A 14629-nucleotide genomic window follows, 5' to 3' on the forward strand; every position below is an offset into this window, starting at 1 on the left:
TGACACGTTCACTCTCGTACAGTAAACCTCACATTAATAGAACCAATATGTGAACACCTTCTGGAACAGGACTTAGGACTCTCCCCGTTCTAAAAATATTAAAGTGAATTTCTGTCATCTCGCGCTTCCCGCCCTGATGATGCGTAAAGTCCCATATAATATTAGTAGATTAATGTCAGCACTCAACTCTCCTTTCTAATGCTTGGTTCCCACTTAAGACGCAAGACAAGTAACGCAACGTAAGTGAGTTGACCAATCACAAGCGATGGATTATTCGAACGGTCGCTTGTCATTGGTCAACACGTTTGCGTTGCGTTTACGTCCTTGCGTTACGTCCTAGTGAGAACCAAGCTTTAAACTTGTATCCTTCGTCGCCATTGATCAACATGACTGTAGATATAGATCGACGAGATACGATGAACTTAATTCGTAATGATGGTAACGATGAATAATTAGGATGATTGATGATGAGGTGATGACGTAATGATATCTGGGACGGCAGTAATACTGTAAATGATCCAATTCACACGTTATAATTCAATATAAAGGTAGAGGACGCTGTAGCTGTTTGCCGTTGTCTCACATCAAATCGTTTGTGTTCGTTCATTGTCCTTTCTTGTTCACAGTATAAATTTTTTTAATGAAATGGAAAAATAAATACAACAGTAAAAAGAAAATCTAAATCAAAGGATCCGTTTTGACTTTTTTATTTTATTTGATAAATTGGTTTAAATGTTATTTAATAATGTGATATATTAATTATGCCAATTAAGGTAAAGTTCAATTAAGTGCGTACTTAAACTAAATTAGATTTAGCTGCTTGGTAATCAATTATATGATCGTAATTCCACTCGTCATACCATCGACAACTTCCGTTTTCGTACTCGTCACATGAAACCCGAGGCTGTCCGACTGTTCTCTCGGGAAGACTCGGCTCTGACGGTCGTTTACCAAGATGAAAAAAACTCTCATAATAATACCTGTATACAGAACAGAGTTATTAAAATAAAAATTCTTACAAAAATAAATTACTGCAAAATTAAATAAATGAAATGTCTTTAAGAAGGTCAAATCGCTTACCATCTTTGTAATATGTATTTATGACCTTCTTTGACCTGAGCAGCTTCGTGAACGGACAACGGTTGACATTCGCCGGACGGGCTCATGTTATTCCACACCAGGGCTCGCCCCCTCACTGGTCGTACGCTGATATTTAATTCTAAATTTAAAAGCATATTATTTTTATATCCAGATCGCATTATATTTAAATAATTATAAAGTTGGGAACTCGCTCGATACCAATTGAAGACCTGGGAATGTCACTCCATGTACTGACCTGGGAATTTATTCGACACTTCATGTACTGACCTGGGAATTTTATTCACTTTATGTACTGACCTGGGAATTTAGTTTCTCCACCTTCTTCGACATCCTGAAGATATACCAATATAGTAGCAACTCTGTCTCGTTTATCTTGTGAGCCAATTGTACAATCTGTATGTGTCTTGTATCCTACAAATACATTAATAAGGTTTCCACTAAGACGCAACGTAAGCGTAACGCGGCATTGTTGTCTAATAGCGTCGTGATTGGACAAATTACTTGCGTATTGGGAACCAAGAACATGTTTACAAAAATCCTTAACTATATCACCGTAAGATACGTGTATTTTCCGAGTGAAATTCCCCGGAATTAAATTCCTACCTGGTATATCGTTAGAGTTACCGCGTATCGCGCAAAATAACACGCGTGAATTGATTACTCCATTGTGTATCATTCGTTTACTCACCAATTCCTTCTTTGTAGGACGTTATCTGCAGTTTTCCTCCGTTCTCTGGTCGAAGGCCCGTTGCCTCCAAGACGCGTTGTTCGAATACCGTTGAAAACTTGCTTTCTCCCGGGTAAAATGCCGTGCTATACGACCAATTTAAAATCTTCTTTAGCATCTTAGAAAAGGTAGCATTCATGCAAGTTGTTCCTATTGTGACGAATATTAATAATATAGGCCCTATTTTAGAGTGTCGAATTTGAAAATCAACAGCCCACTATAACTGTAGCATAACCCTTCTCTTTTCATACTACCACTGTCAGCCTTCTCGTCATGACGTCGTAATTCTCTTCTTTATAATCATCTATCACTATGACCAGTGTGATGAGTAGCCCAATGTTAAATCCCACTATCGCTACCATCATCATGCCATTTATAATTTGTATGCATTGGCACCACCTTTCCACAGGACAAGTTGGCCCCCAAAACGTTACAATTTTAATCTTTACGTACCACCAACATTGGCCAACACTATTACGTCACCAATCCATTTTCACACCACTCTACCATCACTGTGGTAGGTACCGATACCATCACACCACGTAACGTCATGCTCCTAACCTACCTTCTGTAAAATCTGCTGTTGATACCTTAAACTTGCTGTTGGCGGCTTTTAGGTGTTTTTTCAAAGTGCTAATACCATCAAAGCAAATCAACGGATCGTTTTTATTCGTCTCACTCACGTGACGGTTATGCGCTCCCATTAGTCCTTCACATTCGTGCGGTGACAGGAAATTCTCATAAATATATGCTCTGAAAATTGGTCAAACATGTGAAAATAATATAGCACACGAAACTCAATGCGCGGAGCTAGCTAGTCACGACGCCACGCAGGACGTGTTCTTGGCAAGGGAACCTCGTGGTACCGTCATTACAACCAAGGCAATCTAACAACAGGATGCCGAGCTCCGGAGATCAGAGGGTTTATCTGGCTTTGACTCGATCGGTTCCACGTCCTTTAACAGACACCACGCCGCGAAGATATTATAGTACAGTACTGTTAGTATTTGTCGCAGCCAGACATAAGATTAAAGGACTGTTACGCGTTCCTGTCTTGGCAAGGCGAGCTCAGTGTCCTGTTGTTAGATTGCCGCCTTGTTTAAAACCGACCTTCGTCACGTCTGTTTACAATGTCCATTGTGTCTTATAAGAAAGGAAATTGTCGATTTCATTTTGAAAAAAAACCCATTTCAACAAACCTTACTGGTCCCGTGCCATTGGTCAGTTCTTTTGGCGAGACAACACTCCCTCCAACTCTAATGTCATATCCAATGTCCAATCCATGTAAGTATGTTGCTGAATGTGAAGCATCAGTTGACGTCACCTTTTTATCTTTTGATTTCGAATCCTTTACCGGTACCGCCCTAATTCCTTTAGTCTTACTCTTCGTTTCCTTTTTCTTTTCTGTTGGTTTTTCCTCATCTTTTTGTAGTTTACCATCTTTAAATGTAAATGTTTTAAATACTTGTTTTTCTTTTTTGTTATCGGAAGATTTGTCTTCATCATAAACCTCGTGTTTATTGTTTTTATTATCATTTTCTCCTGTTTTACTGTTTTTTAGTTCATTGTTTAGTTCTGACTCAGGTTTAATAACTGGATCGTTCACATCGTTCAGCAACGCATCTTCTTCTAATTGTACCTCTTCATCATGCTCATCTTCATCACTTGGTGATTGTTGACGACCTTCTGCATGTATTTCTGAATATCTTTCTGTCGGTAGTTCCACCAAAACGTTATCGGACAGGCTTTCTGTCGGTAGTTCTACCACAACGTTATCGGACGGGAACGAGGATTCGCTAGTGCACTCTGATGGTGGTACATTACAACTTTCTAATGTATCATCGTCTATACATCCAAAGCTGTCCACAACATTATGGTCAACTGTATACTTATGAGCGAACCAACCTAAACAGAACCCTAATGTCAACCCCAAGGCGAGAATACACACTGTTCGACTTGGATTACTCGTCGTAGGCCTATGTTTAATTTTGGCTTCTCTTGATAAGGCTGGGATATCAGCATCGTCATCGTCTGAACATCCATTCTGTAGGTTCTCCTGTTGAGATTTCGATGAATCTTTGGATGTCGATACTGACTTTTTGTTTGATCCCGTAGGCCTACGTCTCGGAGGCATTACAAGGCCTATGCAAATACTGTACAACAAATGCAAACAGGCCTACGTCCTACTATGCAGGAGGCTATCGGATATAATGTATTATTTCCAAAGTCCAACTCTTGTATATCTAAGATAAGGAACGTATGGTGGTTATAGTCCTCTACACTACATACATTTTCTAAATTGCGGGCCTCGTCAAGTAACATGTTGCGGCCACGATAACACAGTGTCATGATCAGGCCCATCTTATGCGCGTGTACAGGGCCAGGGTGCAACACAACAATCAAGTCACTTGCAATAGTGAGGTGACGCACTTTTCCTGACGGTCCGGAATCGTTTAACATTATAGGCCTAACTCTATATTTAGAAGTTTGCCGGCCCATCACGCGTCGATAATCGATCTGGGTCATTTACATTCGTGACCACGTGTGCGTAGTTTGATCAGTTCAGGCTGTATCCTCCGTCCGTCTCAGTAAACCTATATATTTATATTTGAACACTTTTAACCCCGCTTTTAACACAATACTTTCGTTGAGTTATCGCGACCGCTTAGGATACAACAAGTTTGACGATTAACGATTGTTTAAAATTAGGCCTACGAATAGGCCGCGCACGCGGGCACGTGGTTCCTATTTACTACGTTCGCGTACGTATAGGCCTACAGTATTTATGAGTTAACCCTTTGGATTTTGTTTACAATGGACTTAGGGCCTAAACTGTATTCATTAATAGTGGTGGGTTACTTAATACTTTAGGAAATTTACAGCAAGACTTCTGTATGCCTATTATTGCTTAACCCGGAGCTTCGGATTGGGCCCCTGCACCCCGCGTCTGTAGGCAGAGTGGATAGGCCTCCTACTCACGTAAGTGTGGCTACTATTCATAACTCACTCATCTTCGGCTGTCCAGGGGCCACTGGGCTGTTCACATTTTTTTGGACATTAGGTTTATATATGTATTCCTCCTGTTAGGCATTAGGATAGAAATCAGTCTATAGGCCTACCCGGAAATAATTTACTATTTCAATATAACCAACTGTTGAAACTAAACTCCGCGCACCAAAGAGGCTCCACGTGCATGTCATTCGCTCGACGACACTCCTCCTAAAATGGTATACAGTTTATTTGTCGCCTGAGTATATTGTGCATCATCAGGTACTAATAAAGTCAAAGAAAAGAACTATGAAAGAGGTTTCTTTGATAAGTTCATAATCTGCATTAAGTATATACTTATATAGCGTCAGCGTGACACAGTCGTTCAGAGTCGTGGTATCGTACTCTCAGATCAACTCTAGACTATATTTAACTTTTGGTCATGTGACCTGATTTGCAAAGAATTGTGGTCCAATGGCGGTAACGCAATCAGTGAGGAACTGACTGTTATTTTTAAAATTCACAATTACAAGTTATCACATTTTTGTAAGAATCTATTTTAGGTTTGTAAGCCCACTTCTGTTAGAACTTTTGTTATTGTGCTTATTTTAAATTAACGTCGATGACATAAAATCGGCTTTGCTCGCTGTCTAATAATTAGGTTGATCATTGTCGATTGTTTTGAATTTGTGTTGCGTGTGTGATGAATGACCAGGTGGTACCCGACCGAGTAGAGCGAGGTTCACCGACTGGGCCTAGCTAGCTAGAGGGCCTAGGAACTGTTGGTGTAGGCCTACTACTCTACAAGGTCACTAGCCTAGTGTGCCTACACTTAGTATAGGCCTAGATAGTTGTAGGTAGCCCTTCTACTTATTATTGCTAGTGCAGCCTGTTCTGTTATCTCCTGGCCAGGATTTATTGATTAATAAACTTTTTTTAACTGACAATTTTTATTTTTTTTAGCTGTAGCTTCTATCTCTATGGAGGAAGTTTGTTTTGTACTGTTTTAGGCCTGCATTACAGGCCAACATTCATCTAACAGATCTGTTCAAAATGTCAACAAATAGGCCTAATAAGAAGGGCCCTCAAAAAGATGGAAATACTGAAGGTAATCTATCAAATATTCCTTGAAATTTTCAATGAAAAAGTACCCAAACTGTTAAAGTACTCTTTTTGAATAGTAATAGTATGGATTGTTTATTGAATATAATGTTCAAAATACTTGTTAAATACTCTGCAGAAACATTTATTTTTTCAAATACATTTTTGTTACTCTTGCAGGAACAAATTATGTACTAAGACGGAAGCTTAATTTTGACTGTAAACCTCTGAATGGCAAGATATTCTATTTTGATCTCATTAAATACAAACATTCTGCCAAGCTACAGAAGGATATTATAGCATTAGGAGGCGTAAGTTATTTTTATCAACTTTGCCATTAAAAAAATCATTTTGAATAAATGTTTAGTTTCATAGTTCATATATTTACATACACCATCGGGAAAGAATTCAAAGGGTGAGGAATCTCTAAATTTCAAAAATTGTAATGCAAATTAAGTTCATCACCTCATTTCACAATGTTTATGCCCTAGCCGAGTATAAGTACGGCCTCTGTTATAATATATATTTGCCAAAATCGTTTTCATTCTTTTCAATCATCGTCATTGTAAACATTAGGATGGGACATGCGTTGAAAACCCCTAGTCGGCGATACACACCAAACGTACCTTCTGTGTTTGAGGGCGATAATCACTAACTTCTGCTTGTCTGAGGATTCTGGGATAGCTTTTATTCGATCAAGCGTAAAATTTTCTTTCGAAAAATGTCAACGAAAAAATTTTCGCTATAGGAAAATCTTTTGGAAATATCAATTAAAAACTAATTAATTAATCAAAATCATGTTGTTTGTTGATTACACGTTCTCCGTATCTAGTCACACAACCGGAAATACTGACTCCTTTGTTGAAAAATGTGCAACGCGAGACGAATTGTTTGTAGGCCCATGCAGCACGTTGTCAGAATTTACTCGCCTGAGTAACTTGCTTATAGTGGGCATGCTCAGACTAACGATGGTGATAGGATGGTTTGATTGGGCCTAGGCTAAGATTATACGATGGCGGTTTATTTGAATAAAATAACTCGTATCTAATTCTCCTATTATTACTTTTGTTCAAGTAAATATACATTTATAGGTATGTATTATAAATATTTGTTGGGGTTTTCTAAATATCATTTTATTATCGTTTTTATACGATTTTTTAAAGCAATTTCTTGGAAATTTTAATTAAAAATTAGAATTTTTTTTTAATTCATACATTTCATAAATAAAAATAAATCATACAAATATACATTATACATCATTGTACAGGAAATTTAATATGGAATATTTGTTTTTAGAAACATTTTTTCATACATTTATGATAAAATGATGAAATTACTGTTTGAAAAATTTCAACTCCCTGGAGTATTACAAAAATGCTGTTCTGAAAAGAATACGGTTGAGGGGAAATGGCTCTCTCTCGGGAATTTGGAACTAAGAGGGTTAATAAGCTGATATCAAATTGTTGTAATCATCATATCTGTCAATCATTATCTTAATCATCACCATGATTCTCTACATTCGCAATCATAGCATCATCATTATCTGACATTATACCCAACAAAATCATTTTTGTTTCTACATTCAGAAAGTGGAGGAATTTTTGAGTAACGGAATTCATTACGTAATCACAAATAGACCAGAGGGTCGCGAACTTGAGAAGAAAGGATCTGTGGCTGGCACATCAGCAGAAAGCCCCAGTGTATCAACGCCTAGTCCATTCCAACAAGGCAAAGGGTGTGTATTTCAAATGCTTCTCACAGCAAACATACTACAGTTATATTTTAATATAGTTGTCTCTGTATGTAATGATGCAGCCACATATATTTCATGTTTTGGCCTTTACCAAATATTTATTTTCATTGCAGTTTCCCATTTTAAATATTTCTTGTATCCTATGAGTTGGGAAGATTGACTGATTCTCTTTCTTTTCCATATAATAATAGGATTTATATAGTACACATCCTTTAAATGTTCAAGGGCTAGATGATTGAAACTATTATGTGGTTGGTCATCTGTTTACTCCTACTTATTCTATGTAATGAGATTGTGACATATTTACTCACATTATTTATTTCTTGTTGTTTAGATCTTCAAAAGACGCTACTGATTCTCCAAGTGCTTTAGCTGCAGAGAAAAATAGTGTATGTACATTGGCATTTAGTTTGTATTCTTAACTTTATATTCCACATCTTTTGTTAACATTCTGTCCAATTAATACCGTCAACTCACCGGACACCCTTGTATGGGCCCAACTGGTTGTCTCTAAAGACATTATCAAGTAAGATATTGCTTGTGTTTACAAGGTAAACTGAAATAACCAGAATTTAGATTAAACCCCTTAAATTATTTAATTTGAATTCCTAATGAATATTTTTCATTTTTCCAGTCTTCCAGGGGAAAAGCCATTGCCAGCAGAGCTTTACCATCGCAGGTAAATAATTATTTAGTTTATATGGTTATTTTATCAATTATTTATGACTGGACTTTTTTCTGGATTTCTTTTCTGTTCATTTGAAGGAGAGTTTCTCAAATAAGTTTGTACTTTGAATCAATAAAACCTTTTTTAATTTGTTATAATAGATAAATAACATACATATGTTATCTTTTTTTTTACAGCATCTTGGAGTTGTTAGCATATTAACTCAAGCCATCCAGTGGGGAGTACAAGTAAAACATCTAGACAGTGTTTTAAAGTACATCAAAAGAGAGCTTGGAACAAGTCCTGCTACTGAGCATGTAAGGCTTATAATATACAGTAGAATCCCTCCTTTCCCGAGAAACAAACAATGCACACTCAAATCAAATCACTTTATTTCATCCTCAATAGAAAAATATTTTTTGTGGTATAGTACATTTATTAATATTTAAAACACTCTTGGCGCAAGCAGTGCAGCAGCGCCACTATATGTTTTAACAGCCACACTTTATTTCTATGAATTGGTGAACACTTTTTTTTGTGTCAATAGTCCTATATTCAATCTGGTTTCCAAAGTGCCATAATTTCCTTGTATTTTCAATTTTTTTACAGAAAAGCAAGACAAGTACTGAAAGATTGTCATCTACCTCTAAGGGTATGTTTCTGATATAATATTATTTATCGTTTTTCGAAAATAATTGGAGAACTGACTTGATAAATAATAAATAATAAAATAGACAACCAGTCAAGTGAGACTGTGATTGAAAGTTGCAATAGCATCTGAGCACAGACATTGGTCAGGACTTAACCTTGTGTCCAGTACATCACCTCAGTAACTTAAATAAGGAAGTATTCAGGGATATAGACAGAGGGGTCTGGGGGTGGGTGTCAAAAGGTTATATGGGTTGGTAGGGAAAATACAAAGCGAAATAAGCTAGGCTTGAAAAAATAGCTTTAGACTTGAGTATTTTGCTAAATTAGTTTTTATTTATGCTGTATGAAATGTTCTTGTTTCCGTAGATACGTCTGGTGTGTTTATTAAAGTAGAAGATAGAAACAGGTAAGCAATTTATAACCAATAGTTTATATTAGGATTAACATTTAAATATTCATTGAATTCAATGCATACAATGAATATACAGATGATGGAGTAGTTGTTTTCCCAAATTTACAAATTATAAAGAAGAATATCTTAAAATTTATTGTACATCTGACGACAATTTATAGGAAAGAAATGCATACTTTTAACTCTGGGTGGATTTTTAGTCAACCTTAAACATACTGCTCCCCTGAAAATATAATCAAAAATATTAATTAATAGGCCATTTTTTTATTTATTTGTTTTTTATCTTTTAATGTAAACTTGTTGTCATTACTTGCAGCCATTACAGACCAATATCGAAATCACTTGAGGTGTGGCCCAGAGTGTCCACAGACACACCCATTGGTTCTTGTCCTTATGACGGAGCAGCTTTTAAAAGCAAACATCAGCAAGATAAACACAAGTCTAGAAATAAGAAACCTTCCGTTACTAAAGACATGTATGTTATGTTATCTTTAGTTTAACCTTTAAAAAGTTTTTAGTTTTGGTGTAAACAATTTGTTTTAGTGTATGAAACAATAGGGCAAATACCATCAAATTGATTGTACAGTATTTTGTTTTCCCCTTAAAAGGATTGCAATGCAAAAACAAATGTAAAAAATGTAATAATAAAACCAAAAATAACTATGTAATTAAGGGCGACAGTTGACAGGCCAAATAATGTTTCTCCAAAAATTAGAACTTATTCAATTGTTTAAAAAAAAAGTCTGTTAAAAGAATTGAATACATTTGCTTTGTCATTTTTTGATAAGTTAGAATTGTATTTTTAACTAGTGCCAAAGGGAAAGGATTAACTCTGATACAAGTAAGAAAGAAGAATGCGGAAAAAATGAAAGAGAGAAAGAAAGGATTTTGTGAATGTTGCAAGCAAAGATTTGATAACCTAGATAAGGTAAGTTGCACTTACACAAACAATGCATAGTACATGTTTCAATAACCCAACCTATAATGCATCTAATGTGTAAATAGAGATTTATTGTATTGAAAGCTAGGAACTAGTTATGTCATGTTACTTCAATGTGTGCATGTAGTGACATTAGGATGTGTTTCCTCACTCGATTCCTGAATACAGTTGTGGTAGATTCTAGGTCCAAGCGACCGACAACAAAATATATTTTTAGTGTTGTCAAGGAAAATGACTGGTTTTAGAAATATATAAACATGTAAAATTTGAATAAATAAATAAGTGTTTTCAAATAAGTATTTGTTGTTGTTTACATTTTGGCTCTGGAAAAAGTGTACGAACCCAGACTTGGGTGGTGTATGTGGAAATAAATTGAATTGATACAATGATTGTACTGTAATAGAATTTTTGTTGTTGTATAGCATCTGAGTAGCAGTGAACACAGAGAGTTTGTATCCAAACAGAATCACTACAGTGCTCTGGATCAAATGATCACCCAAGGACCGGACATAGCGGCATTCCTTGAAGATGTCATAAGATATCATGCAGATCAAAAACAAGATGCACTGAGGTTAGTTTGAAAGTATTTGATGTCTTTGTGGACAGAAAAATTGACATTGACATTGTTTGGTGGCAGCTCGTATGGACCTTTAGTAGAAATAAAAGTTGTTGTTAGTAGAAATAAAAGTTGCAATATAATACGAATCCATTATCTTAATATCTAATAATTTGCAAGAATATGTTTATGTTTAGTAGTGTGGGTGAAAAAAACCATTACAATATTTACCTAAATCTGCTTATGGTTTCTATTCATAACATTAAATATGAATTATTTATAACCGATGATTTTTCAATTTCAGTTTACATCCAGAAATTGTTGAAGGAAATAAAGAAACTACAGCAACCAATCTAAGCGACCTTCCTGGGCAAAGCGGTTCTAGTCGACTTCAACGAGAGAATTCATTACGTGTGTCCCTGCCTCTAGAACATGCTCAGCCTAAACGACTTGCCTCACAACGTTCTTCAGAAGTTGTCAACGAAAAAGAAATGGACAGTTCTAGAGTTGAGGAGGTTTTTCAGGAGATGTGGCTTGGTGAGCCGCCTCTGAGGAGTGCATCGGAAGTTGATGTCAATGAGTTTATAAAACATAGAACAGCAATGCAGAAAAGAAATGCAATTTCTAACAAAAAGAAATTAAAAACTAGTGGAACATTACAAAATATAGGAACTGTTATCACTGATAAACCCACTAATAATTCTCAGGAACTGAATGAATGCAAAACGTCACCTAATAAAAAATGTACATCAAAATCTCAAGAGATAAAGCAACCGAAATCTCCATTAGTGTCTCCACTTATAATACAAAGGAAGAGCGTTAAAAGATCATTTGATGATAAAGAGACGGGTGATGGAAGTGACACGATGTCCTATAAAATCAAAGAGAAACCAAAGAAAAGAAGAAAAACTGTTGCAGAGGAAGAAGATGATGACGTTTTTAAGGAAGATTTTGCAAAGAAATCACCTAAGCTTGTTACTCTTACAAGTAAAAGAAAATTACAGAAAGCCGCTGAATCTAGCGTTCTGAAGGAATCCGATAAATTGGTTACCACTCCTACGAATCAACAAAATCAGACAAAACCGACTGATTCTTGCCTTCTAGAGGACTTTGATACAATTTGCACTCCTGATATGAGTAAACAAAAATCGAAGAATGCTGAGGAATCAAACATTCCAGATAAATCAAATAAAGTTGGTACTCCGCAAAGTAGTAAACAAAAAGAAAAGAAAGTTGGTATTCCAGATAAATCAAATCAAATTGATACTCCTCCAAGTACCAAAGGAAAAGAGACAAAGAAATCTTGCATTCCAGTGAAAGAGAAAAGCCCACGAAAATCTTCTTCAAGTCCACATGGAGAAACCTCTAGCAAAGATGGTAGGCGGAACTTGCGTAAAACAGCAATAAACTCACCTAACAATACGACTAAGAAAACTGTTACCACTCGCAGTGAAAAGAAACAACCGTCAAACACAAGAGAGGCAAAAGGGCTTCTAAATAGAGTACTGGGTAACAAACAAAGAGGAAAGCGTAAAAAGGTATCCAAGGTTTTAAATAGGACATTTGATGCCACGTTATCGGTAGAGCATATTTTTAGTAGTGATCTTGGAGGGTCAGAGTTTTTAGGGTTTAGAAGTGAGGATATTCGAGAGAGTGAACTTAACTTACAATTGAGAATTAACGAATCAATTGGTAAGGTGCCGCTTACTGATGCTGCCCTAGAGGTCACTTGTGTCAAGTGTGATGACAAAGGGAATAAAGAAGACAGTGATGCTCGGTCCAGCTCTCGGGATTTAGCAATACAATGTGTTTTTCACACTGTAGATAATTTCTCCCAAGGTGAATCTGACTGGGATCGACAGGTTGATGGATATATGTCAAAGTTTGACACCATTGATAACAGACCAAAAACAGAAAAGGATGCTTTAACACTTGACAATTCTAAACCAGAAAATGGAACAAACATGTCCCCCACATTGAAATCATCCAGCCCTCACAAAAGGTCTCAAACCACTCCTAATCAAGTTAGTCGTGCATTCATCACAGAAATACTTGAAAGAAGACAACATGGTTACCAGAGAACCACAGTGGAAGATCTCTTTCCGGATGTCAAAGTGAAGCATCGAGACATTTTATTTGATAGCAGTGCAGAGGATATCGAAAACTTGCCAGTTCCAAATGTAGTAAACCAAGAACAAAAAGTATCACCACAGAATAAATCAAAATCGCCAAATAAACAAAGAAAATGCCCACCCTCACCGTTAAAAATGTTGTGTCCACAGTCTTCAGGTGAGCCACGTCCAGTAGTCTCGCCTGTATCACCTGGTTTGTCTGTTAGAAATGAGAACGTTCCTGATGATATGTTGGTTGATTCTCCATCTAAGCATCTTCCTCCTGGAAGCAAGCTACGAGCGCGATCGAAAAGTGCAGAACCAAGAACTCCAAGAACACCTTGTAAGACTCAGCGATGCATGTTCAGCACTCCTGAACAGAAAGATAAGATTTGGTTGGTGAAGTCTCCTGGATTCTCTGCGTCACCCCCAATGATTCAACTACCTCCCGGTACACCTCAAGAAGAAGTCGAACTCATCGAAGATAACTACGTTCATGATGAGACTGAGATTGAAATCATATTTCCAAAGTTTTCAAGTCCAATGAGAACTGGTACCATCAAGACACCAGTTAAACATATCGCTGATCCCCAAACCGGACGCCCTCTCCCAAGTCCAGTTAAGTCCAAACCATCTACAGCCACTGACTTATCATCTGTGATTTCTCTTAACAAAGCGTTGTCGTTATCACCAATTAAAATGAATGTTGCTGTGTACGTACCAGACTTTGCAAAAGAAGGGTTTGCTAGGAATCTATTTGGAAGTAGTAAAAAAAGCACTTCAGCAAAAGCCAAACGGTCGCCTGCCGCTACTTCAAATGCAATAGTTTCTCCTAATAAACCTTTCACGTTATTTTACGACAAACACAGTTCCACACCAACCTCCGCCACATTCCGTGCTCGCACCAAAGTTATATCTCCGATTTTCTCTGCATATAAAAAACCACGGTTCTCATTAAATCTGCTCAAACCACCTAAAATGAAGTATGCGAAATCTGGTCGTCGGACACGGAACCAACTGAAAGAAGAACAAGAAGACTTGTTACGGCGTCTTTCTTTATCTCAATTTATCAACAAGAGCAATAATGAACAAGAATCAGATGAACTGAACGAGTCTCTTGATGCTGTGTATGATTTTGAAGAAGAAGCTGTAAACACTTCATCAAACTCGAGCGCTAGCAAGGGTGTGCAAACAAAAGGTACAAAATCAAACAATGCAAAAGGTAAATCACAAAAGAAAAGTACAAATAAAAAGAGGAAGGTTGCAGCAAGCAGGTCATTACAGAGAAGAACGAGGAGTGAGAGTAAAAGAAACAGCGTGTGCAGTAGCAGTCGAGAGGTCTCTTCTGTTGTAATGAAAGAACTCTGTTCTGAGGGCTTCTTTTGCTGACACGATGGCTTCTTTTACTGACATTTCTATTATTATAGTCTTCCAGATTGTTTATAACAGGGTGTGTGGAAAATATCAGATTGGCCTACATTATATCTTTCTTCTTTTGGGTCTAATATGAAAAAATAAGATATTGGTTTCTTTGGAAATCTTAGATTTTAGATGCACATTATCAATATTTTTAGGTCTAGTATTGTAAAAATAAGGTATTAGTGTCTTTGGAAATCTTAGAT

General features: G+C 36.7%; 2 protein-coding genes across 3 annotated transcripts; one reads left to right on the top strand and one right to left on the bottom strand.

The window, feature by feature from the left end:
• Positions 1-568: 568 nt before the first annotated feature.
• Positions 569-4071, bottom strand: LOC144839915 (uncharacterized). The gene is made up of 6 exons (XM_078695496.1): positions 3028-4071; positions 2394-2581; positions 1790-1978; positions 1399-1512; positions 1081-1219; positions 569-980 (listed from the first exon to the last, which is right to left on the bottom strand). The coding sequence occupies exons 1-6, from the start codon at positions 3960-3962 to the stop codon at positions 797-799; spliced, it is 1749 nt and encodes a 582-aa protein (XP_078551622.1). The 5' UTR covers positions 3963-4071; the 3' UTR covers positions 569-796.
• Positions 4072-5291: 1220 nt separating this feature from the next.
• LOC144840645 (uncharacterized) lies at positions 5292-14589 on the top strand. Of its 2 annotated transcripts, none has more exons than XM_078696542.1 (13): positions 5292-5379; positions 5780-5924; positions 6098-6228; positions 7504-7652; positions 8005-8059; positions 8305-8349; positions 8535-8654; positions 8947-8989; positions 9355-9394; positions 9717-9875; positions 10211-10328; positions 10763-10911; positions 11201-14589. In XM_078696542.1, the coding sequence occupies exons 2-13, from the start codon at positions 5870-5872 to the stop codon at positions 14394-14396; spliced, it is 4260 nt and encodes a 1419-aa protein (XP_078552668.1). In that variant the 5' UTR covers positions 5292-5379; positions 5780-5869; the 3' UTR covers positions 14397-14589. The 2 variants fall into 2 exon arrangements, with proteins under 2 accessions (XP_078552668.1, XP_078552669.1); XM_078696543.1 differs by having other exon boundaries at positions 5292-5362.
• Positions 14590-14629: the final 40 nt, after the last annotated feature.

Source organism: Antedon bifida, chromosome 4 (genome assembly GCF_963402885.1).
Source record: "Antedon bifida chromosome 4, ecAntBifi1.1, whole genome shotgun sequence".
Taxonomy (NCBI): domain Eukaryota; kingdom Metazoa; phylum Echinodermata; class Crinoidea; order Comatulida; family Antedonidae; genus Antedon; species Antedon bifida.

Excerpts from the sequence above, each read along its gene's own strand:
- LOC144840645 (XM_078696542.1), top strand. The coding sequence starts at position 5,870 with ATGTCAACAAATAGGCCTAATAAGAAGGGCCCTCAAAAAGATGGAAAT. Across the intron at positions 6,229-7,503 it reads ATATTATAGCATTAGGAGGC|AAAGTGGAGGAATTTTTGAG; the intron begins GTAAGTTATTTT and ends TTCTACATTCAG. Across the intron at positions 8,990-9,354 it reads ATTGTCATCTACCTCTAAGG|ATACGTCTGGTGTGTTTATT; the intron begins GTATGTTTCTGA and ends TTGTTTCCGTAG.
- LOC144839915 (XM_078695496.1), bottom strand. The coding sequence starts at position 3,962 with ATGCCTCCGAGACGTAGGCCTACGGGATCAAACAAAAAGTCAGTATCG. Across the intron at positions 2,582-3,027 it reads AATGGCACGGGACCAGTAAG|AGCATATATTTATGAGAATT; the intron begins GTTTGTTGAAAT and ends ACCAATTTTCAG. Across the intron at positions 1,979-2,393 it reads AACAGCAGATTTTACAGAAG|GAACAACTTGCATGAATGCT; the intron begins GTAGGTTAGGAG and ends TCGTCACAATAG.